The 23,577-nt window shown below is 39.5% G+C and overlaps 1 protein-coding gene across 1 annotated transcript in view; it reads left to right on the top strand.

Annotated features, from left to right (window-relative positions):
- BANP (BTG3 associated nuclear protein) overlaps nucleotides 1-23,577 on the top strand; it is a 361,989-nt gene that overhangs the window by 220,959 nt on the left and 117,453 nt on the right. Inside the window, exons 9-11 of the mRNA XM_075282162.1 lie at nucleotides 7,900-8,030; nucleotides 15,301-15,363; nucleotides 19,100-19,144. Of these exons, the coding sequence (XP_075138263.1) occupies nucleotides 7,900-8,030; nucleotides 15,301-15,363; nucleotides 19,100-19,144 (239 nt within the window). The remainder of the gene's footprint in view (nucleotides 1-7,899; nucleotides 8,031-15,300; nucleotides 15,364-19,099; nucleotides 19,145-23,577) is intronic.

Here is a 23,577-nt window from a genome sequence, read left to right as displayed (position 1 = left end):
CACTGATCGGGAAGTAGAAAGAATGGTCCATTGAGGAGCATTGTATTGTATGTGTGGGCCACTGAGGAGCAGTAATCTGTGTGTGTGGTGTATTTGGGAGCATTATATTTTTAGGGGGCCATTAGACAGCATTTCATTATTTGTGAGGGCGGGCATTGGGCAATATTATTATGCTTGGCAGGTAAAATTTTGTTTTGGTTCCTACATTTTAGTAATCTTCATTTCCATGCTCTGCTGTATCATTTTTATATTTACGTTTGTTGTGTCCAGTTGAAGACATGCATAGAAGCTTGCTGTAGAAACCAAAGAAAATACAAACACCTATGTTTTACCACATGTATTTGCCACATCACAAGGAGGTGTTTGTGTGTTGCACCACTGCAGTGTGGAGAAAAAAAGATGCATGAGTCTTCTCCTCCGCTGGTTAACGCATGAAATATGCATTAGCAAAGTAGGTGGCGATACCACTGACAATGTATGCTATCTTGGCAAATCAATTTTATTTTATTGCAAATATACTTTAAAGTGGTCTTTCACCAGAACTATTCCTAAGAAGCCAGCAACACTGATACCTTAGACTCACCTGAAGAAAATTATTTTTTTTCCCCTTCCAGATCAATGGCCCTGTTTCTGAGATATCAGCTTTATTGTGAAAATGCAGATAAGATATGCAGTGACACGGGTGCTCTTTTCTCATTGAGTTACGCGTACCAGTACCCAGCTTGTCCCTCCTTCCTTGCCTTCCTGGGGACACAATAACTCATTTTAGGCGTAGAAATACTGTGGATAAATGGCAAATTATACTGACTATATATCAATCTACTCTTCTCCCCTGGTCTACAATATGTTACATCCAAATTGCACAGCATTTTCAAGGTGACAGGCTCACTTTAAACATTAGTATCCGCTTCCAACAATTTCCTAACCATCACAATTAATACTACCATTGCTAATGTCTGTTGCTGTCTTCCACTATAGGATAACAGCAAAGGACATTAAACTGTCACAAACTGATTCTGTGTCTGTTCCCATTAACACTAATGTAAACATGAAGGAAGTTATCTTCCATCATGTCTATTTACTTTGGTAACAGAAAATGACGTCCTGCATGCAGGGTTTCATCTTCCATTACAAAGTAAACAAACATGATAGAAGCTAGCTTCTGCCATGTTGTTTACAATAGTGTTAATTGAGAACGGACATAGGATCAGTCTGTGACAGTTTAATGTCCGTTGTTATCATCCTATGACGGAGGACAGCAATGGACATTAGCAACAGTAGTGTGAGCTCCCACTAACTTCCACTAAAGCTCTGCTGCAACTTTCTGTGCAGCAGCAGCACGGCTTTATTGGAATTTAATAATTGTGATTGTTGGAGAATGGCTGAAACTAATGCTAAAGTGTAATTGCACAATTTAACTTGGAAAGACTCACCATGCTTGTAATAAAGTCAATAGGTAGCCTCACATTTAACTACAGGATTGTGCAGAACCTTCATCCAGACCCAAAGTGCTCTCCTTTATGCATTAGTGGCTTTGGCCAGGTATATTTTTTCCTTTCTGCAAGGATATTATTGGATTGTCATAAACTTCTATTTAAGTTTCCACTATAGGTTAAAGAAAACTCATTTGAGTAGCCTCCTTGGAACAGATTGTTGGGATCACAGAAACGTTGCGTCTCAGTATTTCCTCTGGCACAATGAGTTGGAAATGTTGCACTTGATTGTGCAAGAGGCTGTGAGCCATGCAGTTTGTGCTGCGCTTTCTACAGCCAGCTTCTAATCTTCACAGCATATGTGTTCTGTTTTATTTTTCTCTTCTTGAAGGCTGTGTGCCTGGCCTTGTCACTATTGGTTAGCTGTCAGCCTTTGTTACAATGGCAAAGCTTCTTTGGTAATTTAGATTATTGGTCTCTTTGACTAACATTTTTTCCTGTCCCTAGAAGAATTCCTTCGGTCATATTGAACTTTGCTGCAAAATTCAAAGCTTTTCATTTACAGCTCAATAAGTTTTGCAGTTGTTAAAGGTTTCAGATTTGGTCGACAGATGAACTGTGAAGCCGCAGTAAAACCAGATATTATATGCCAAATCGTTCTTCCAAGACTGCATAACAAATTACTTTGATTGTTTAACTCTGCTGATATTTTCCTAGGGGATTCTTTTTTGCTGGCTGAAGCCCATGGCTCCTAATTATAAAACCCCTATCTGTATTCTTTGTGTCACCCACATGTGCCTTTGCAGGGACTAAGTATACCATTCGGATCACAATTATAACATATTAGCAATTATATGTGGATTTCTAATGGAGGCTTTACAAATACACATTTTATATGATCCAAAAATACTCTTCATTACTGAAACAACAACCTCCCCCTGCAAAATCTGCAACAAACACAGCTGTTCCATCATGTGTGGCCTCATCCTTAAAGGGAGTGTGTCAGCAAAAAAACCCAAAAAACTATTGTTTAAACCATGTTTTTAGATAGGATGCCGTTTGGGTGAAGGAAAGGGTAACAATTACAGGTGACATCTCTATTATACTATTGAATAATCTATTTATACCATGCCTTGGTTAAAAACATGGCATTGATGTGCCATTCTGAACCTTCATCAGAGCGGTACATGCAGCTGGACTGGCCCCTGATGAACCTGAAGCTGGGGGAAACGCGTAGGGACTAATTTTAACCTTTTCTGTGCCTCCACATGGCATCACCCTTGCCTCCTTTTTTTTGTTTGTTTTATGGACCTTATTCTCATCATTCTTGGGTGACCATATGTAGGACACTGTCCACTGACCCATTTTGTTTTGTTTTTAATGTTTCAGTCCAAACAGTCTAGGGATGGATTTTATCTACATCAATAAACGTTAAGTTTTATTCAAGTTTTGTTTGATACCCCATATCTTGTATCCTGGTATAGACCTAGTACGTATTTTCAATAAACAAAATCAACTCTCAGGGCCCCTTCATACGGAGGATACGCTGGCTGATTTTGAACGTGTAACGTTCCGAATCAGCAGCGTTTAAAACAGGTCCAATTGCTTTCTATGGGAGCCGGCATACGTGCGCTCCCCATAGAAATGAATGGGCTGCTTTTTCCCATAATGGTTAGGCCCCTTGCAGACGACCGTGGTGTGGGTCAGTGTGGTATCCGTGTATTTCACGGATAGCACACTCACCCATTCTTTTCTATGGTCCCGTATACACGACTGTGATTTTCACAGTCCCCTTGTGCGGGCCGACAGTCCGGGCCACATCAGATCGGACAGGTCCTGTTCCTGTCCTGTTTTGCAGCCCGTGCTTCTGTGGCTCCTATTCATTTTCATTTAATGAAGGGAGCCACGGGACTAGGGGACATCCCGTATGCAGCCCGAGTTGACACGGTCGTCTGCAACCAGCCTTAGACACAGCCCTCTCCTACTCATTTAACTAGCCACAGTCTCTGCCTCAAAATAGTTTGGAACAGTTCACCTATGATAGCTAGAGTCCCCCCCCCCCCATAACAGCCAGTCCTCATAACAGAGCAATAATATCCAGCATGTCAGCATAACCCTCACATGGCAGCCAGTACAAATAAACAACACAGCCCTCCAATAATATCCAACATGCCTGCCCAGCCCCCCAATAATAGCCAGCACAGTCCACATAACAGCCAGTACAGCAAGATCCATCAGAAATTGTTGGATCAAAAAAGGGCTGCAAGGGCTGCCCAATTTTTTTTTTTGTCTTGAGATTTTAGTTAAATCTGAGGTCACTAAAGGCCTCAGCAATCACGTGCTGCCAGAACAAGATTCCAGGCATCACTAGATCATACAGCAACACTGGAGCGTTGTGGACAGGTGAGTATGTTTTTTGGTTCCCCCCCCCCCCCCCCCCCCCACCGTCCCTGGTCTTGTAACAGAGATCTGTAATTCCTGGACAACACATTTAACATCTTGCAGCCAAGTAGAATTTCAGAATGCTTTCATTGCAGACCAGTCTTGTATTCAGGCCAAAGATGGCCCCAATGTGTGAGAGAGCAGGTTGACACACTATCTGGAAAAACAGTATAATTCTGGGTGAAAAAATATCCAAAAGCATTCAGCTTTCAACATTATTATAGAAGGTAAAAAAGTGACAGGAAGAAAAAGAAGGGGAGAGGAAAAGTTCCTTCAGGGCAAAGCTCCCGTAAAAGCCATTCATAACCTTTTGTTTACACCACTGCACACAGAGTAGCTGCTATTCCCACATTTATTTACTTGGATTGCTACTTTTTTCATATTAATTGCAATCATATTGACCTGTCCATAAATGTAATAGGAGTCAAGAGTGATATGACCTGTGTGATGGTATCCTAGTTTCTGGTTACAGTATACATACTGTCACATACTTTTTTTTTGTTTTATTGATCTACTTATTAGATGGTTCTTTATGTGTTTGCACCCCAGTAAAATATTAGGCAGGAAAGCCACAGCCATGACTCGACTCATCAACCTTCCCTCTCTGAGCTGGGGTAGAGCATTGTAAATCTTGTACAAGATATTGAAGTGAATTATTCCCTGTCTGGGGGTTACTGATGGTTTGTAGAGGACACCTGATTTCTATCAGCCAGTGGCTCCTATATCATATTTTCCTTTTTGTCTTGCACTTACATCCTGGGGGAGCAGTCAGGATAACATATGACACTGAAAGAGCTGCTGTGTGTGGTAGAAACACGAAGGATGATGTGCTGCTTCGGACGAGTCATCTGGTGTTAGAACCTGCTTCTGTAAAAAGAAAATGTATACCACCCTATTACCGTATATACTTGAGTATAAGCCGAATTTTTCAGCAAAAAAAAAAAAAAAAAAAAAAAGAGTTGTAAATCCCTCCTTTCCCTAGAATACATACAAAAGTAGAAAATTACTGTGAAACACATACACATTAGGTATCCCTGTGTCTGAAAGTGCCTGGTCTACTGAATATAGGGTATCTGCTGTTCCGTCGGGAAGGGGTTAATAGGAGCACTGTAGATACCCTATATTCAGCCAGGCTGAATTCCAAGTGGGGAGGAACAGCCCTCAAGCTCAGGGAAGGGGCAGACAGACAACCAAAACACCCTCTCCCCTACATCTACTGCACCCAAAAACTCTGACCATTTTAATTTTTGAAATTTTCCAATGGCTGTTGCCCCCCCCCCCCCCCCTTCAGCTTATACTCGAGTCAATAAGTCCTCCCAGTTTTTTGTGGTAAAATTAGGGGCCTCGACTTATATTCAGGTCGGCTTATACTCGAGTATATACAGTATTCTGCTATTGTCCACTTGACTTGCACAAATGTTTTTTAGTCTACAAAGCAGTTAGAGTGTTCTTGTCTGTCTGCATTCTGTTATTTGTCTCATTTGTTGGAGGCAACCAACTATTATAGATTATAATTTTTATTGGACATGTTTAATACGGTATTTGGCACAAAAGTTTTTTTCTTTTTTTGTGTGTGTGAAAAAGCAGCAAATCCAAATGACCATATCTCTGACCTGTTTCATAGTTTTCGCGAAAGTCACAGCTTATATATTATGAGAGTCAGTCCCTAAACTCATAGACTCCATAACCCCTGACATTGCTCTGTGTTGTGTCTGAAGGGCTTGATGCACATTATACGACAGACCTTGCTTTTGTGCTGTTATCTGACGTTTGTCTCCTCTGTAAAATATATGGGATATAAAACCAGAAAGGAAGAAAGATTTCCAAATATTTTTCATTTTCAAATGATTGATTCAAGGTGTGGGTGAAGAGCTGTGGAAAAAAGCCCAAGGAGACTGGCCCTGGGGTGAGGAATGTTAGTAATGGCGGTTAAAGGGGGAGAGACCAGATCCACCTTATTGGCAGGTTGGAACATGATTGTGAAAATCTCAGCCATGTGTAAGTGTAGAAAGGAAGCAAAATACTTCAGTGCAGTGCAAGGGATTGAAAATACATTGAGATTGAGTTTTAGAATCTAAATTCTGACTAAAGGTAACTATCCTTGAATTGTACAATGCACAATTTATACACATAAGACCACTCCAGTATACAAGTATAATCTACATAAGATTGTTCCAGTATAAAAGTATAATCTATACCAAAATTGTATTCTTAACTGCTTGTAGATCTTTGGTATATCTACCTCTACCAGAAATCTTCCAGTTCACATAGTCTAAATAGCCCCAATGCACCTAGTGTAAGGATATGTTTCATTATGAGGACATTTGTTAAAGGTGTAGACACTGGTAAATTTCTGCAACCAACCAATTGCATGGTCCTTTCTACGTTCATGGCACTTTTACATCTCCCATAATTATTGAAAGGGATGCCATTAGCCCTGATGGCCAGGGCTCCTGGTGCTTACACCCTCGGTTCCATACTTAGTGCTCCACTGATGTTGAGTGTCCAAACAAAAAAGGCAAATAAAAAATTCAGTGAATGAAGATGAATCCGGTGTACGGTATCTACCTTACCACAGTCTTCAATCATCTTCATTCACTGAATTTTCTATTTGCCTTTGTTGTTTGGACACTCAACATCAGTAGACTGTTCTGCACAATCTAACTTCACATCATTTAAAAACATTTATGGCATATCTACATTATATGCCATAAACATCTGGTACATACAGGTGCCGTCTTTAGAAACGCTGCCTATGTATTAGGGTGGCTTATTCCTTCTAGTAAGAATGACTCGCCGTATTACCTTCCTTGGAAGTTACAGAAGCAACTGAGAGAAAGTAGATCCCAGATGAGGAAAAAACAAAGTTGTTAAGCATCAAGCACACCTTGCCTGCTGAGACCACTCTGTAGTACCACACATAGGATCTATGTGTAAGCAATTTGGTGCTTTAGATTGTGAGATCCTGAAAATAGTGAACAGAGCAGTTATGGGCACCAGCTGTGAACCAAGAATTCTTATACACAAAGTATTTAGAGAATTGGCTTTATCCCAATATTTATTTATTTATTCGTACATGGAACTGCAATTAAATAACACTATATTTTATGCAGCCAGGGAGCAAATCAGGTAAAACTGGGTCTGTAGTTCTATCTACCAGTATATTATTTCCAGAGATATCACTGGTTGAAAACTCAGTCGTTATTTGGATACTTGGGATAACTTCAGCTGCAGATAAATATCCCAATCCTGACCTGTGTTTTCCACTAGTGATGTCTATGGAAATAGTACAAGTAGTTTTATATGAAAGAAGAGAATCTTCTCTTTCAAACAACACCAGAAGCAAGTTTCTACATTTTATAATGTCTGATATATAACTATTTGAAGTGACCCTCCACGACCCTCATTTTCTCTTCATTTCACACAAGCCCATAGTGACCCAGTGAGAGGCAGGAGCATCTCTCAATAGAGAAGTTAGGGCTAGTTCACACATTGTAAGTTGGTCAGGAAAAAACCTGCTTCAGGAATTAGGGTGGTTTCACATGGAGTTTACGCTCCGCTCATTCAGACGCGTAAACACGTGTCAATGTGAGCGCTGTAAAACACAATCCCATAGACTTCAATGTGTGCCGGTTTTACGCGCGCTACACATTGAACTCAATGGGAGGCTTTTAAACCCATTAATTTCAATGTGTAGCGCACGTAAAACCGGCACACATTGAAGTCTATGGGATTGTGTTTTACAGCGCTCACATTGACACGTGTTTACGCGTCTGAATGAGCGGAGCATGAACTCTGTGTGAAGGCTCCCTTAGGAAGCGTTTTTTGAGGTGTTTTTAATTTTAGTTTTTTTTTTCTCCAGCACAGTGAATGGACCTTTTAAAAAACTGTGTCCAAAACCGTGATGCAGTTTTTGCATCTCCCATTGAGTCACGTTGGTTTCTATTATACTCTGGGGTCTGAAGAAAGTATCTTTTTTTTTTTTTAATTAAAATTTCTGTGTTTTGTCTGTCTTACAATACAGATGGTGTGCAAAATACAGTGTCGTCCTCCAGTGACCTACAGCAGGCTCCGCCTCAAGCGCTGCACTACGCATTGGCTAATGCTCAGCAGGTGCAGATACACCAGATTGGAGAGGATGGTCAGGTCCAAGTGGTAAGTTTCTACACTTTTCTCAATCCTTAGAAACCCAGAATAAGATTTGAATTTATCAACTGTATTAAGAAATTATTATGCAGCAAAAACTCAATCTAATCAGTTTATCTGCTTTTACAATATGTTTTATTGGAGATATATACACATACACATTTTGTGTGTATCATCATTCTCTGTGGGTTTTTTTTATACTCTGCTCAGCTGTCTGTATTAAATCTGTGAGCTGCAGACATGACACTCGGTGACAGCCACTAATAGCCCCCCCATTGCCATACACATAACGTTTGTCTGTTAGCGTTTCACATATCTTGACTGTCATACAAATTTGCATTGTCATACTGAGCTACACACTCATGCTTCTGCCACTCTCTTAGTGATCCAGGAATGTTAACCACTTCAGTACCGGGCCAATTTGTGGTCCAGGACCAGGCACATTTTCGTTTTTTTTTTTGTATGTGCTTTTTTGAGGGCTGTAACATTTTTCTCGTATGTCTCATTCAATTAATTTTTGTGTCTTTTTTTGGGGACACATAGGGCTTTATTTTTATGTTGTTTTTATTTTCGAATGTGTTTTAATTTTTTTTATATCTGGGAAAATATAAACATAATAGGAGGGAAATTGTGGCTGGTTTTTCACTTTATTTATTTATTTATTTATTTTTAATTTAATAACACAAAGTGCTACTGAAAAACTTTATAAAATAGTTTTTCCTCTCCGTTACGGTAATTTTTATTTTGTATGGTATCGTCGGGGGTGGGGCTATAACCTTTAATAACGACGTTTTATTAGCCTATTATTTTATTTATTTATTTTAATTATTATTATTTTTTTTTTTTACTTTTTTATTATATTTTATTTATTTATTTATTTATTTATTTATTTATTTATTTATTTTCAGATTGTGTCCCCATAAGGTCATAAGAGACCTTTGGGGACATCTGATCACTTTTTTTTTGGTTAGGGAGGCTGTATTCCTCCTGCACACTGTTCTTTACACTTACAGAGCTGATCTAGGTCCTGTAGGACCCAGCAGCTCTTGTAAGACACTGAGCCCGGTGGATCACGTGACTGCCGGGTCAGAGGGCGGCCGCATCATGGGCGGTGCCCATAGCCGTGTATACAGCACTCATTGAGCGCTGTATACACAGTGATCGAGAAGGCAGGGAAGGGAATAAACCTTCCCTGTCTTCTCTCTGGGAGCTCCGGCTGAAGTTACAGCCAGCTTCCAGTTTCAGCAGCTGCGCAATCTCTGTGCAGCTGCTGAGTTCTGATTGGACGTACCAGTACGTCCTGTCAGAACTAGGCAACCACTTCCCAGACGTTTATAGTCTATGGGCGGTCCAGAAAGTGGTTAATATGAGGGATATTTGAATAAATTAATAATAAGAATAAAGGATGTAAAATGGCAACATAACTTTTGGGGTTCTGACATTTGCAGGTACTTTAAACATAAAGATGTTGAGACCAAGGGTGCGCACCCTGAAGGTTGTAAATTCAGTGAGAGATCTGCCCAATACATGGAAGTTTATTTTCTCTGGCGACTGATTTTTCCCAGAGAAAGTAAGATTATCTTGCAGAAATATCTGAGCTAAAGTCAGCCAATCAGCGATAGAGCGATGACACATCCTTTCACAGTTGATAGCCGGAGCTTGGAGCAGAGTCACATTGATTTAAGTGTTGTACAGAGATCACAAAGTCTCTTGTAGAGAAGTGAAATGAATGAGCGATTATTTATGAGGTTATAGAGTCTCTTCTGAGACAAACCTGGATGCTTTCATTTCCTTACACAAACCTCATAGACTGTAAGTCTTTTTTATCACGAACAGATAACACTTTACAATCCAGAACCTGGAATGTAGATGTTCAAGATTGCTTGAATAACAGTCCATGACGGAAGTTGTGGATGGGATTGAGGTGAGGAGGGAAAGTCTTCTAAATTAGGTTGGCTTCACTAGTTGTGCTAGTCTGTAGTGTGTCCAATTGCCACACACTTTTTGTAACTATGTTTCACAGTAAAAACCATGTGGCCATTAGCAACATGAAAAAAAAAACACTCCAATTTGTGTCTAAAGGAAGTCTACCTACCAAAATCACTTCTAAACCACTTATATGTAGGGCTGGTTAGGGACATAGAGAACACATCTTTCTCATGAGATGTGGTCCTGTCCTGAGTGCACCGAACAGTTAATTTCTATATGGAATAAAAGCTGAATTTCTCAGCAGCGAGATTATACATGGTCTTAAAAAATATATGTTCTCTATACTTGTAACACATCATTGATTTACAAGCTGTTTTAGTGGTGGAAAACTTGCTTTAAACACTTGGTTCATTGTCCACATATCAGACTAATGCAATGTGAGAATCCAGCCTTATGGCATTCAGTATGAACACCTGGGTTTTCTGACCATCTAAAATTATTGATCGGTCCTTTGGATCGATCATCAAACAAAGATCAGTTGGGGACCAACACACCGGTGATCAGCTATTTTGAAGCATCAGCGACACTCTACTTCAGAGAAACTGCAGGACCTGTGTGCATCCCAGTGCCATTCAAGTTAATGGGACTGAGGTAAAGACCAACAGCCCAGTTGTCTGTGCAGCTGCTGTACGGACATTGTGGTCACTATCTCTTATGGGGCTCACAATCTAAATTCCCTATCAGTATATCTTTGGAGTGTGGAAGAAACCAGATTTCCTGGAGGAAACCCACGCAAACACAAGAAGAACATTCATACTCCATGCAGATGTTGACTCGAGTGCTAACCACTGAACCACTGGGCTCCAGCAAATAACAGCTAATTATACATAGCAGGCAAATGAAGAAGCATTACTAAAGCGATGTATATAGGAAAAGTATTCAATTTACATAAGATAGCAACATAGATAGGATCCTGGAGATGGGAATACCACTTTAAGGGGTGGTTTGTGACCTTTTTGATAGAAATGGCCCATCTACAGAGCCATCCCCCAGATCCTGCGCATATCAGCTGTACCATTGATTGTTTGGGTTTCTTAGAATACCATGTAACGCCAGAAGCTGGGTTTCCAGGAGAAGTTGAAAATGTGTCCATGATGGTCATTAGATGTTGTTGTTATTATTATTATTATTATTATTATTATTATTTTTATTATTGTTTATTTATATAGCACCATTATTTTCATGATGCTTTACATTTGGGGGTTACATACAATACACAAAATATACAGGTACATATCATACTAACAGTGATCGGCTGGCACAGTGGGGTAGAGGGCCCTGCCCGCGAGGGCTTACAATCTATGAGGGAAGGGGGGGAGAAGTTGAAAATGTGTCCATGATGGTCATTAGATGTTAATACACACAGCACGAAATCTGGTCTGAATACAAGATATCGATAGATTCCATTATATCCAAAATGGCAAATTATGATTTTCATATGTATAAGTAGCCACTGCCTATTGCCAAGATTTGGTCATGGTAGACTTGGGGTTAATTCCCTGCTGTCTTCTCCAGGCTACAGGGAACGGAAGGCAAAATGTCTCTTATCAAGTCTGAATAAAACTTGGGCTGGAAATTATGCTTGGAGTCCCTATTGTCAGTTTGATAAGTTCAGTCTGTTTTGTTTTGCCTCTTATGAATAGGATGACTTCCTTCCAAAGGAAATGAAGCTGTTTGATATAGAGGGAGCTGTGCTTCTTTGAAATTCACAGGCAATTGTTCTTGTAAAAAAGTAAAAAAAAAAATAAAGTTGTCAAAGGCTTTTTGACTGAATTCCAAATTGAGCATCTAAATCTCCCCTCTGCTGCATACTTCTTGTCTTCCAAATGGTCAGTGGGAAAATGAATTTTAGTTTGAAAACCACAATATCTGTACAGTTCCTCGACCACCAGCACTACTTCACCATTCACAGGTCACTATGACCGGGAAGTGTTTTGTCTGGGCAGTGGCTTCCTGTAGTTCCAGGCATTTCTGGTAAAGAGAACCTATCACATGAAAATGCTGTGCATGTTATAGAGCAGGGGTAGTTGAGTAGACTGGTTTTATGGGACAAGATTCTATATAACTTTGTGTTTTACTCAATCATAGTTTTGCTCTTTTTGTGCTTAGTTGTGTAGTGGGTTTTGTCCTATCATTGATTGACATCTATCTCTAAATACAGTGGGGCCTGTCAGTCACTGAATACAACTCACTCCCCCACTTGAGATGTAAATGACTAATTGTACTCAATCTTTTCTCAGAAATCTGCTAAGTTCCTCCTGCTCAATAACATGGGTTCTGTTCTGTTCATGTGACTGGTTTTCTTTAAATTCTTAAGGAACGTTCACACTAGCGTTGGTGTCCAAGAGCTAGTGTCCAATGCTAATGCCTGCGCAAAATCTTGCGCAGACATTAGCATCGGACACTAGCTGTGTCCGTGACATTTTGCGTTGATTTAAATGGACATCAGGGGCGTTCTTTTACTGTCCGTGGGTGTCCTTAAGTGTCCATTCCTAAAGATGTCTGATTTTTCAAGCGGACACCCAAAAACCTACATGTAGGACACCCACGGACAGTAAAAGAACGCACCCGATGTCCATTTAAATCAATGCAAAATGTCACAGACACAGTTAGTGTCCGATGCTAATGTCCGCACAAGATTTTGCGCAGACATTAGCATCGGACACTAGCTGTCGGACACCGATGATAGTGTAAACGCTCCCTTAGCCATGAAATAGCCTGATCTCTGCCTCCTGGAGGTGGTGGGAAGACACTAAGGAAGTGATCTCTATGGGAGCTAGGGAAACTTTTAGAGTTAGGGAAACATCTATGGCCAAGCTGGCCATATATATATATATATATATATATATATATATATATATATATATATATATATATACTGTATATATATATATATATTGTATAGCTGTCAGTTGTACTTGTTCAGCTAATAGCTATTTCTCCTGATTCATCTACACTTGGTTGAGCGTACTTTTGTACTCAACAGTGAGTGAAGAAAGCTGGTGTCAAGCACCTCTACACCTTTAACCTGTACAAGCCCAACTTTCTAGAGAGCTGAATGGTGTAGTTAACTGAGTATTATGGTGTCAGTGATGTATCCTAGGCAAAGTAGCCATTCAGCAGTATGAGAAAGCTGAGTGGCAGTTTTTGTGGGCGTCCACCTTTTCCAGGAACTTATTTAACTCAGAAACTAATACAATTCTTATTAGTCTGATCCTTGGAAAGATGAATGGCAATCAATAATACTGCATTTGCTGTTTTCATGTGACGTTGTTACCTTGCTTTCTCCCAGCTCTAAAATAACATGGCATTTATCCTGTTCAGGAGCTTGGTGGCAGCCCTGTAGAAAGTAGAATGGAAACCATTTTGGTTGTCACGCATCTTCCCCTAAAGGATTGGTGGGGCTCCCACCACTGGGACCTCTACTGTTGGTGAGAACTGAGGTGTTTTGTACCCTAGATTAAATGGAGTGGCAGGATGGAGTTAGGTCTGGCCAATTAATCGAAAAATCACCAAAACGGAAAGTCAGGTCAATGAATCGCTTTACTTACTTCACATTCATGCTATCCAGCCTATTACTGCCATTGACTAAAAGATGTGTCCTGATTGCTGATATTTCAATAAACAAAACCAAAATTTACTGTCATGGTGTGGCATATAAATAGGGGGCGTGATATGTAAAAAGAGGAGTATATAATCGTTCATTAGTCGTTAGTGACGTAATATGTTCATTCAGTCGTGTTCTGCTTTTGGGTCATAATCGCCCAGCCCTAGTTGGAGATGTGCTTCTCTGCTCCATTCTTTCAGTGAGATCCTCCAGGGACAGCCTTAGGCCGGGGCCCACTGGCCGTAAACGCCGCAATTTGGCTGCGACTAAAATGCCGCGGTAAAAATCGCAGTGTTTTACAGTACTTGCAAAGTGGATGGAATTCATGCATGGAATCCCATGCCATCTTAGCAGAAAAAATCTCAGCGTGGACACGCTGCGATTTCCAAAACCGTTGCAGTTTTGAAAATCGCAGCATGTCAGTTATATCTACGGAAATGCCGGCGCCTTTCCTACAGATGTAATTGTAACAGAAGGTATGCGGAGGAAAACTCCATGAACTTTCTATTGAAAGCGCTGCGGGAAGAACAACAATGTGTTCACGCCACGGTTCTTCCCGCAGCGCTTTAGCGCTGTGTTTCCCCCCAGTGGGGCCTTAGCCTTATAGTGGTTTGAATAGGGGAGAATTTATTGTCACTGAAATAGACCTTTTTTTGATAGACTCAAACTAGAATCACCATGGGCACCTACGGATAATTTTATATCAAAGGCAGAGAGCATGAAACAACACAGGTTCAATCATCTTAGAAAAAATTGTTATCCTAGGCTTTCCCCATACCTTTGGGTAACGCCGCTGTAGTGCTAGCAGGTACAGTACATAGGGTTTTGGTGTTTGAATTTTTTGATCAATGACTGCTGGGACATTCTTCCTATCAAAGATAGACCAATGGTATTTATTAAAAGTAAGCACAGTAAAACAGTGCTTAATAGACTAGATCCTACTAGTAATCAGCTGTGGAAATCAGGTCAGCCCTGTCGCAGAAGACATACTATACCGCCCCATAAGTGCCCATGTGAAGGGTCGAGTAGGTAAACATGAAGGCTACCTGATGCAGCTTAAAAAGCCAAGCTGAGGGATGATCTAATAATATGTTCGAATAGGAGGTCAGTACACTAAGGACTGCAATTGTTCAATGGGGCATCCTCTACATTTAGACAAAACAGGTTTATTACACTAACATAAATGGGGGGGGGCTTACTGTATGAGAAGTGGGATTATGGAAGTCTATGGCAGAGGAAGTTGACATGAAAAAAATTCACTAAAAGAGTTCAAGATTTCTGTTGATGGGTTTGTTTATCCAGGATTTATTCTGATTTGGAAGGAATTTTTTCCTTAGGCTAAATTACCACATTACGGAAAAGCAACTTTTTTGTTGCAGATTTTTTAAATTTATTTATTTATTTTTACCTAAAGCCAAGAATGGTTACAAAAGGAATGGGAAATATATCAGAAGTTCTTATACTTCTACCGTGTGCTCAATCCATTCCTGACTTTGGCTCAAAAACACTCAGATGACTTTTTATTTTAAATGTAAAAGATTTTATTCAAAATAATGTTTTTCTGGGACTTGTAGTCCCAATATTATGAATAAGATAGTCCTATCTCTTTCTTTTGCAAAGCTACTATGTCATTGTCATGTATTTGTTTTTTTTGGTTTCTCATAGTTTCGTTTTCTTTTGCAGGGACATCTACACATTGCTCAGGTGCCACAGGGAGAGCAAGTTCAGATCACCCAGGACAGTGAGGTAATTTACTGGGGACGGGGGAAGGACAGTGTGTGTGTGTGTGTGTGTGTGTGTATGTATGTATGTATGTATGTATATATATATATGTATGTATGTGTGTGTATGTATGTATACACACAGATAATGCATGCGGTTTTCTCATGTAGCAGTCCTGATACCTGGCATTCTCATTGATCAGCTTTTCTTAGCAGTGGATACACAGGGAATGGAGCAGGAAATAGTTTTTTGTGTAGTGGCCAGCTACTGCCGATCAGCTTCCATTCACACAAATTCATGTTAAGCTGCAGTGACTCTGTTCAACCACTACACTGAGAATGGCGCTGTCTGCATTCTACTTCATTATTTGTGTATCCGCAGATGAGAAGAGCGGTTTGATGGGCATGCCATGTTTCAAAACACCAGATATTGATAATATATTCTTAGGAAGGGTTATCGCTATGATTACGGTGAATATATATAGGTTTTATGCTTTTGCTAAATAAAATATTTTGCAAGAATAAACAGTTGGCTCTAGATTATTGTATTCTGATGTCCAACTTAAAAAAAAAAACTTATTGATGGTGTTATTTTTTTCTGTGGAAGTAATAGTTTTTAATGGTACCATTTCTGGTATGTACAACTTTGTGTTCACTTTTTACAGCTTTTTTGGGCAAGGTGAGGAGACATTCATTTAAACATTAATTTTCTGTTTCTTTTTCTCTTAATGCGCTCACCATATGGAACAAATAATATTAGGTTTAGATGGTTCAGACTTGTTCGCATATGGCGATACATAATATACGCTGTTTGTTTATTTTTGAAAAGTTATTTTCAAATTATACATTTTGCCAACTTTTTACACTTCTTACATATTTATTTTTGTTGTCCCACAAGGGGATTTGAACCTGGGATTCATTGTGCAAAATATTGCAATACTTCTGCCTATGTGTATTAGGCCAGTGCTTATTACACATCTGTACATGACACCTAGGACTCCATTGAATGGCCTCCTGCCTTGCTTTGGTAATAGCTCCACTCTCCTGCAAGGGGTGAAACTTGGGACTCTGCCCCCCCACCTCCAATAACGATCATGGCATCTTAGTGCTTAATATTCTGGAGTATTTTTTGTTTCTAACTCTAGCAATTCGTACAGAGTCCCTACTGTATTATATAGCCATAACCCAGAAGTCATCTAGCCGGCACAATACTATTACAGTATTGAGTATTAACTATACGTTCAACCTGATGTAATAGAATGGAGCAGAGCAGGAACGGGATAAACTTAACTGCAATGCAAGCAACAGCTGAGCTGGAAACACACAGGTTGCCTTACATTCCATAATGCCTTCTTTCCCAATATCTACTATTCATGCCTTCATTAACTTGACTGTCAAAACTGCATTGCAGATGCCTTATTGTGCAGCTGTACCGAGACAATAAGGGACAGATAGTTCTGGTTATTTCTTTAATCCACTCCTGCTTTTTGGCTTCAAAACCCGCTTCAAAATACGCTTTAACAAAACCTGAATATGCATGTGCTTGCCCTTGGAAGTCAATAATTAGAAGCGCTTCAACCTTTTTACCGTCTTGGCTCTGTCTGTTCTGGTTTTGTATTTGCATGTGTTCTACATACCAAGAACAACGCCGTAACCATCAGAACTTGTGTTTCTGATATTGGTCAAAAAACTGATGACATTACAGGAAAATCAAATAGTTGAGCTCCTGTGGTTTTTAAAGACCTGTTTCATATCTCGCAGTTTGCAAGTTATGTCAGTTACGAGTTTCCAGCGAGCCATAGACTCACAAGTGTATTTCAAGGATCAGTTGGATTTTTGCAAGTAAATGTGCAGTCTCAGGACAATGGAGTAGAAGGTGTTACATAGCGAGGTGGTTTCTCTATATTGCTTTGTTGGCAGCCAAAGTCTTAAGTCCCTGGACAGCTGTTTAGACAGTTGCTGTGCATTTAAAGGGGCAATAAAAATGGCAAAAATGGTCTTTCTTCAAAACAATGAGTTGATATCTATAGCATTGACTATATGAGTGGTGATAATTCAATTCCTATGGGATATACAAAGACATACAAATAACAAAGATTGTGATCAGCTCACTTTTCCCCCACTAGGAACGAAGATCTCTGCAGTAAAAGGACCCCAAAGTCTTTATTAAAGGGACATTCCCATTCTGGTATTTATGGCTATATCCATAGAATATACCATAAATACCTGATGGATACAGGTCCCACCTCAGAACAGACAGTTTTTGCTTCTTTTCCATAACTCATGTACAAGTGAATGAAGAGACATGAGCTTGCTCAGGCTGTTTTCATTTGCTTTCGGGATGATATGGAGCTGTGTTTTCAAGATAGAAGGATGTGTGACCCCCATCTATTAGGTTTTCAGAACATATTCTATGGATAAAACCAAAAATCCTGAGATGGGAATACCCCTTTAATTCTAGCATTAAGAAACCTAAGTGTATAGCTAACAAACCTTACATGTTTTGGCAATTAAATCTTAAATTGTAGTTTTACTGGCCAATGCAGGTGGTGGCGCATGACACTACATGACTCGGGGCTCATTTGCATGGCCTTTTACACTGATACAAACTACATGGAGGAGAAACCATTGCTACAGCCTGCTCCCTCATACAGTTTCTTTGACTCAGCACATCCATGTCTACACAGGGTGATGTGTTGCCGATAGTCAGTCATATTTTATAGTACATAGTAGGTGCAATTGTCAGTTGATCTGGAGCACATTATATCTGAGGACATATACTTTGGCTGTCTCATACCACCAGAGCTTTTCCCATTTGTGATTACCAATATCAGCATGATTTTGAAGTTAATACCTCTGACCTCAGGGGCGGAGCTCTGGACACATGCCAGTTATTGGAATAATATTTCTGCAAATGCTTCCAATAACCAGACTATGTACTAGGACTTTTAGTCATATCCTGTTAATGGAAACCATGACCCTTTAAAACAGTTACATGGAATACAATCTGAAATCAGAAGTCAAATAACAAAAAAGTTAAAATAGTATATCTATTTCTATTGGCTGTCCATCAAAAACAATCCAATTTAGGACTTAGGATCTCTTATAATCCCTACCTCTAAATGATCTGGATACTTGATAGGTCTCGAATACAGAGAAACCAGTGACATCAGCTCCTTACCTCAGTGTATACCTTTATGCAGAAAAGCAGAAACCTGATGTAGACAGAGCTTAATAAAGCATTAATATGACCTGTCACAGGGGAAGTATTGCTCTAATGCCTTTACTGGATATTTGCAGACTTCCTGTCACTTTAGATGAATATCTTATGCAGATGGATGAGCTGCTACTTGTACAGGACATGCACAGCAGATGACCTCTTTGCTACTTTTCCTCTCATTTTCTCAAAATCCATAATCTACAAGTAGTTCTTAAGAGGTTTTTGATTTGCAGAAAGGATGATAAATCTCACAGCACCTTTACAGAATTCTTTCCATGTTATTTGCAATAATCAACCATCATCCAATATAGATTATGTAGAAAAAAAATCTCTGTAAGTGCTGAGCAGAAGTTCTGGTCAAGTTCTCTAAATATACACCAACATAAAGGGTTTTTTAAATACTAAAAAATGGCAATGTTGTGAAGAACGTTGCAGGTTAATACATTTCCTAAAGTGAACGGATATTCATTTTTTAGTCATTGGATTTTGCACTGTAGAAATTACTCATTAATTCCACATTTAACATTTCTGTATTTTACAGGGGAATTTGCAGATCCATCAAGTCCACGTTGGTCAGGATGGGCAGGTAACGTCTCTGTTTAACGCCATCATCGCTGTTCAGATTCACATATTTGTTTCTTATTTCATATAAACGCAGGAACCAACCAAACATAAATTCTATATATGACACAAAGCAGTTTACCAGACTCTATAACTGGAACATGCCCTGTACTCTATCAGCTGGAGAATGTAAGATTTTTTTTGCTTGCAAGTGACGTGAGTGGGAGTGGCAGGGCATAGCCCCAAGTTTACATTCAAGATAGCATATTTTAAGAGATTATTCACATTAATTTGATAGAAGAAAGGGAAGGCTTGTTTAACTGATTACACGCTGCAGGACAGAGTTTTTCAGGAAAGGAGTGTACTGGTTGTATGGAGGGTCACAGACTATGAAAAAGCAGGTTCACCCAGCACAACAGAGTATTTCAGGAAAGGAATATGCTGATTTTGTGGGAAATCACAGACCAAGCATTACATAGTGGAAGTAGAACAGTCTCTAGCAGCTCAAGAGTATTTTGTGAAGAGTTTTCTGATTTTGTGGTAACCTGTACACTTATCTGCTGATACAAGTAAGGACAGAATTACATATCACGGGGGCAGAGTCATTACTTAAATGGGGTGAATCAGAAAAAGATGGCTGCCAAAAATTTTGTGACATAAATCCACATGTTGTGTTTGAGATTGCAGCTGAGCCTCATTCACTTCAATAGATTTGAAATTCAGTATTGGGAACAGTCCATGTATGGGTGTGGAGCTGTCTTTGGAAGAGAGCTGCCATGTTTTTCTAATTATGGAATCTTGGTCAACCCCTTTAAGGAAAAGACTGGGAATACTCTTTCACATCTGCTGTCATTCCAGTGGCTTGTGACATGAAATTTGGTCCTCTATCCTTTAATTTTGTTCTTGCATCTTTTATATTACAAGATTGTCATCTTGAACCTTTCATTCATCAGATCATATATGTAATTTAAAGGGCTTGTCTGAGAATTAGAGCAACCCATTTGGAGGCTGGAGAGGTGGAATGTGGGGGAACATACTTGTCTGTCCCTAGTGCTCCCTTGTCTGCTGCTAGTGTGTCCATTCAGGCTTGTTTTGGAGTCTTGTTGACCTTAATCCTGTGCCCCATTTGACCACTCAGACCATTTAGTGGCCCTAGTGGTTGCTAGTAACGTATTTGAGTGATATCACCGAACCCTCTCCTCCCCCTGACTCCACACCAATTACTCCAGTTCCTGGACAACCCTGTTTGTTTTTCCTTATTTGCAGAAATTGAAAGTTACAGAACAAAGAGGTAAACATTCTGTACCAAACTTTAAAAGTTTCATACTAAAAGGAAGTTTCCTTATTCTAGCAATTTGCAGATCTTTTCATTATATGGCGATTAAAGGGGTTATCAAGTATTGTCCAACCTGGCTGCTTTCCTACAAAAACAGCACAACACCTGTCCATAAGTTATCTGTGGTAATACAGTTCAGCTCCATTCACTTCAAGTAATTTCAGACACACTCTATGGACAGTTGTGGTGCTGTTTCTAGTAGAAAGTATCTTTGTTTTTCTCTTATTGGGCAACCCCTTTAAAGAAAGTCTACCACCTCCCCAAGGAATATCCACCTACAACCACCATGTTACAGAGCACAATACACTGATAAATAATATATATATGTTATACATGTTACTTTTGTATATCTGGAGAAAAACAACTGAATTTGAACTCTTATGCAATAGAGGCACTTGGTGCCCTGGGGAGGGGGGCTTTAGCCGTGGGTGAACTGTTCTTGCTTCTCAAAAAGAATGGGTGATGTCATAGCAGTGAGAAGATTGACTCTCACTGCATGAGGTGGTACAAACAGGAGATGATAGGGGTCTGAGTGGCAAAAACCGTGCCCGAGGACTGCCCACAGTGCACCAACAGTTTCTTCTGAATAAAACTTCAAAGTTGTTTTTCTCCAAATATACAAAAGTAACATACGTGACAAAAGTATGTTGACTATCACAGTAATGTTGAATATCCTTGAGGAGGGGATCGAGCGGATTAAGATGCACTTCCATAAAATAAGAAAAAAAGAAGATCCGAGCAGCTTTTTCATCTTCTGGTTCTACAGAAGTTATTTCTTCTATATAGAAGTGACTATAGTGTAGGTATTTAAGATTCTCGGTCTGGTAATTATAATAATGATTTGCTCCAAAAGTCCTTGGTTAGTGATATCTGTCGGGTGTTACCACTGCCTGAGGCTGTGAATGTATATGGTGATGCCAGTATTCTGAGCAGATTTTGGACGGTCTCCGAACAATTATAATTAGCATAAAGAACATAACAGGGAAGGGTCGCACTATGTCTCCTGAACAGTCTGTGTCAGATTTAAAAATAGCACCCGATGCTGTGAGACTTCTGAGCTGCCTTTATGTGTCGGAGCTTTGATGTCAAACTAAAACCACAAGACCCGCTGTTGTTTTAAGTTTGGCAGCTCAACCAGATTCAGCACTCAATAGCTTTTCCAGCAAACAAGGAGAAAAAAATCTATAGATATAAAATTTTGTACTTGTGCATTGTGATGATGGATATGATACTGAATTTAGATACACACTGAAAAGTTGGATTCTCTCTAATAATTGTCATGATAATGTTACTATCAGACTTATGGTTATAGTAACACAAACATGTCTGTTTCTTTGCTGTGAAAACAGACAAATCAGACCATTTTTTAATGACCGTTTTGCATCCATTTCATGTCTTGTCTGTCCACCTTTGAAGCTCAAGTGTCTTCCATTTTGCATCTGTTTTTGATTGACTTTTCAAAATAAAGAAGAATTTAATTCATTTTTATTCTTTTTTTGGGCCAGTCCATTGATCCATTTTTAATGTCTATCACTTGGCTGTAAATCCATTTCGACATACATTACAAATGGACCTATTGACTTCAATGGGGTCAGTGTGGCTGTTTTTTAAATAGACCATATTTTCTGTCTGTCAAAAAAAAGACATGTGGGTACACTGTTCACTCTCGCTGTTTCTCAAATGGCTGTGATGGCTATTAAAAATGGCTGTCAAACATGTCAAACAGCCTTTTTTTTCACTTTTTTCATGTGAGGCCCCCCACATACAGTAAACGCAGTGGAAAAACTGTCAAGTTTTACAGTCTGTGCAATTCCCATTCACACACTGTGGGAAAATACATGATTAGACACTGATTTCCAAAACCGTCGTGGTTATGGAAATTGCAGCATGTCATTTATACCTACAGAAATACGGGCGGTTTTCCTATAGGTATAATTAGGAAACCTCTGCAGACTTTCTGTGAAAAGCGGTGCGGGAAAAACTGTGATGCGTTGCCACTACGGTTTTTCCTGCAGTGCTTTTTTTGCAGTGGCCTGCTACAAGGGCCTTACCCTAATTCTCATTACCAAAGGGAAGAAAGCCTATGGTAGAAATGCAGTTGGCATCACGTGGTCCTACACTACTTGTACAGTTCAATGCAGGGAAGATGTGCTATCACTCACTGACAAGGGAATTATTTCACTTAAAGGGGCTCTGTAATTGGGAAATGTCACTTTTAGCTAAGCACATCCATGCATAGCCTTTAGAAAGGCTATTCCACACCTACATTTTGTATGTAAATTGCCTCAGTAGTTTCTGAATAAGTCCATTTTTATCCATATGCTAATTAGCTTCCAGCGTGCACCTGGAAGTGTCTGTGTGCACCGTCTGCTATTCTTTATGTGCATAAGAGCAGGGAGATGAGTCATAGAGAATAGCAGAGAGGGTCCATAGAGACACTTCCGGTGCACGGAGAAGCTAATTAGCATATGAATACAAACGGACTTATTCAAAAACTACTGAGGCAATTTACATACAAAAGGTAAGTGTGGAATAGACTTTCTAAAGTCTATGCAAGGATGTGCTTAGCTAAAAGTGACTTTTCCCAATGGCAGAGCCCCTTTAAAGGGAAACTCCAGTGTTAAAGGGGCAGAGATCATTTCCAAGCTGCTACAATGTAGAGACCATCCTGTAGCAGTAACTACCAGATGAGGAAAGCAGTTAATGAAACACGTATCAGATTCTAAGCTTTGGTAAAGGCACAGTATATTAATACTAGATACTATGAACTTCTTGGGAAAGATATTTTTTTTTTGCAAAACTGTCCTGTGTGTGTGCAGTTAATAGTGCCATTCGTCTTCAAGGAAATAAAGAAATCTCTGCTACAATCTCATTGTTATTGCAATCTATGTCCAGTGTAACGTTTTTGGCCAGTAGAGGGCACCAAAATGTAATTCAACATCTGTAGAGTTTATTTTCTTACACTAGGGATCTGCCATGTCTTAGCAGCAAGACACATTCCTGACCTGTCCTGATCATTGTTTGTCGATTTACAGAATTATTTAACTTCTCTTAAACTTTTGTATCTCAAAATTTTAACAACAAATGTTTCTTAAAATAAACACAACATTCCTGTCATAGCA

This window comes from Leptodactylus fuscus, chromosome 7, assembly GCF_031893055.1.
Source record: "Leptodactylus fuscus isolate aLepFus1 chromosome 7, aLepFus1.hap2, whole genome shotgun sequence".
Lineage (NCBI taxonomy): Eukaryota > Metazoa > Chordata > Amphibia > Anura > Leptodactylidae > Leptodactylus > Leptodactylus fuscus.
The sequence above is the reverse complement of the archived record's forward strand: the minus strand, read 5'-3'. Positions and strand labels throughout refer to the sequence as shown.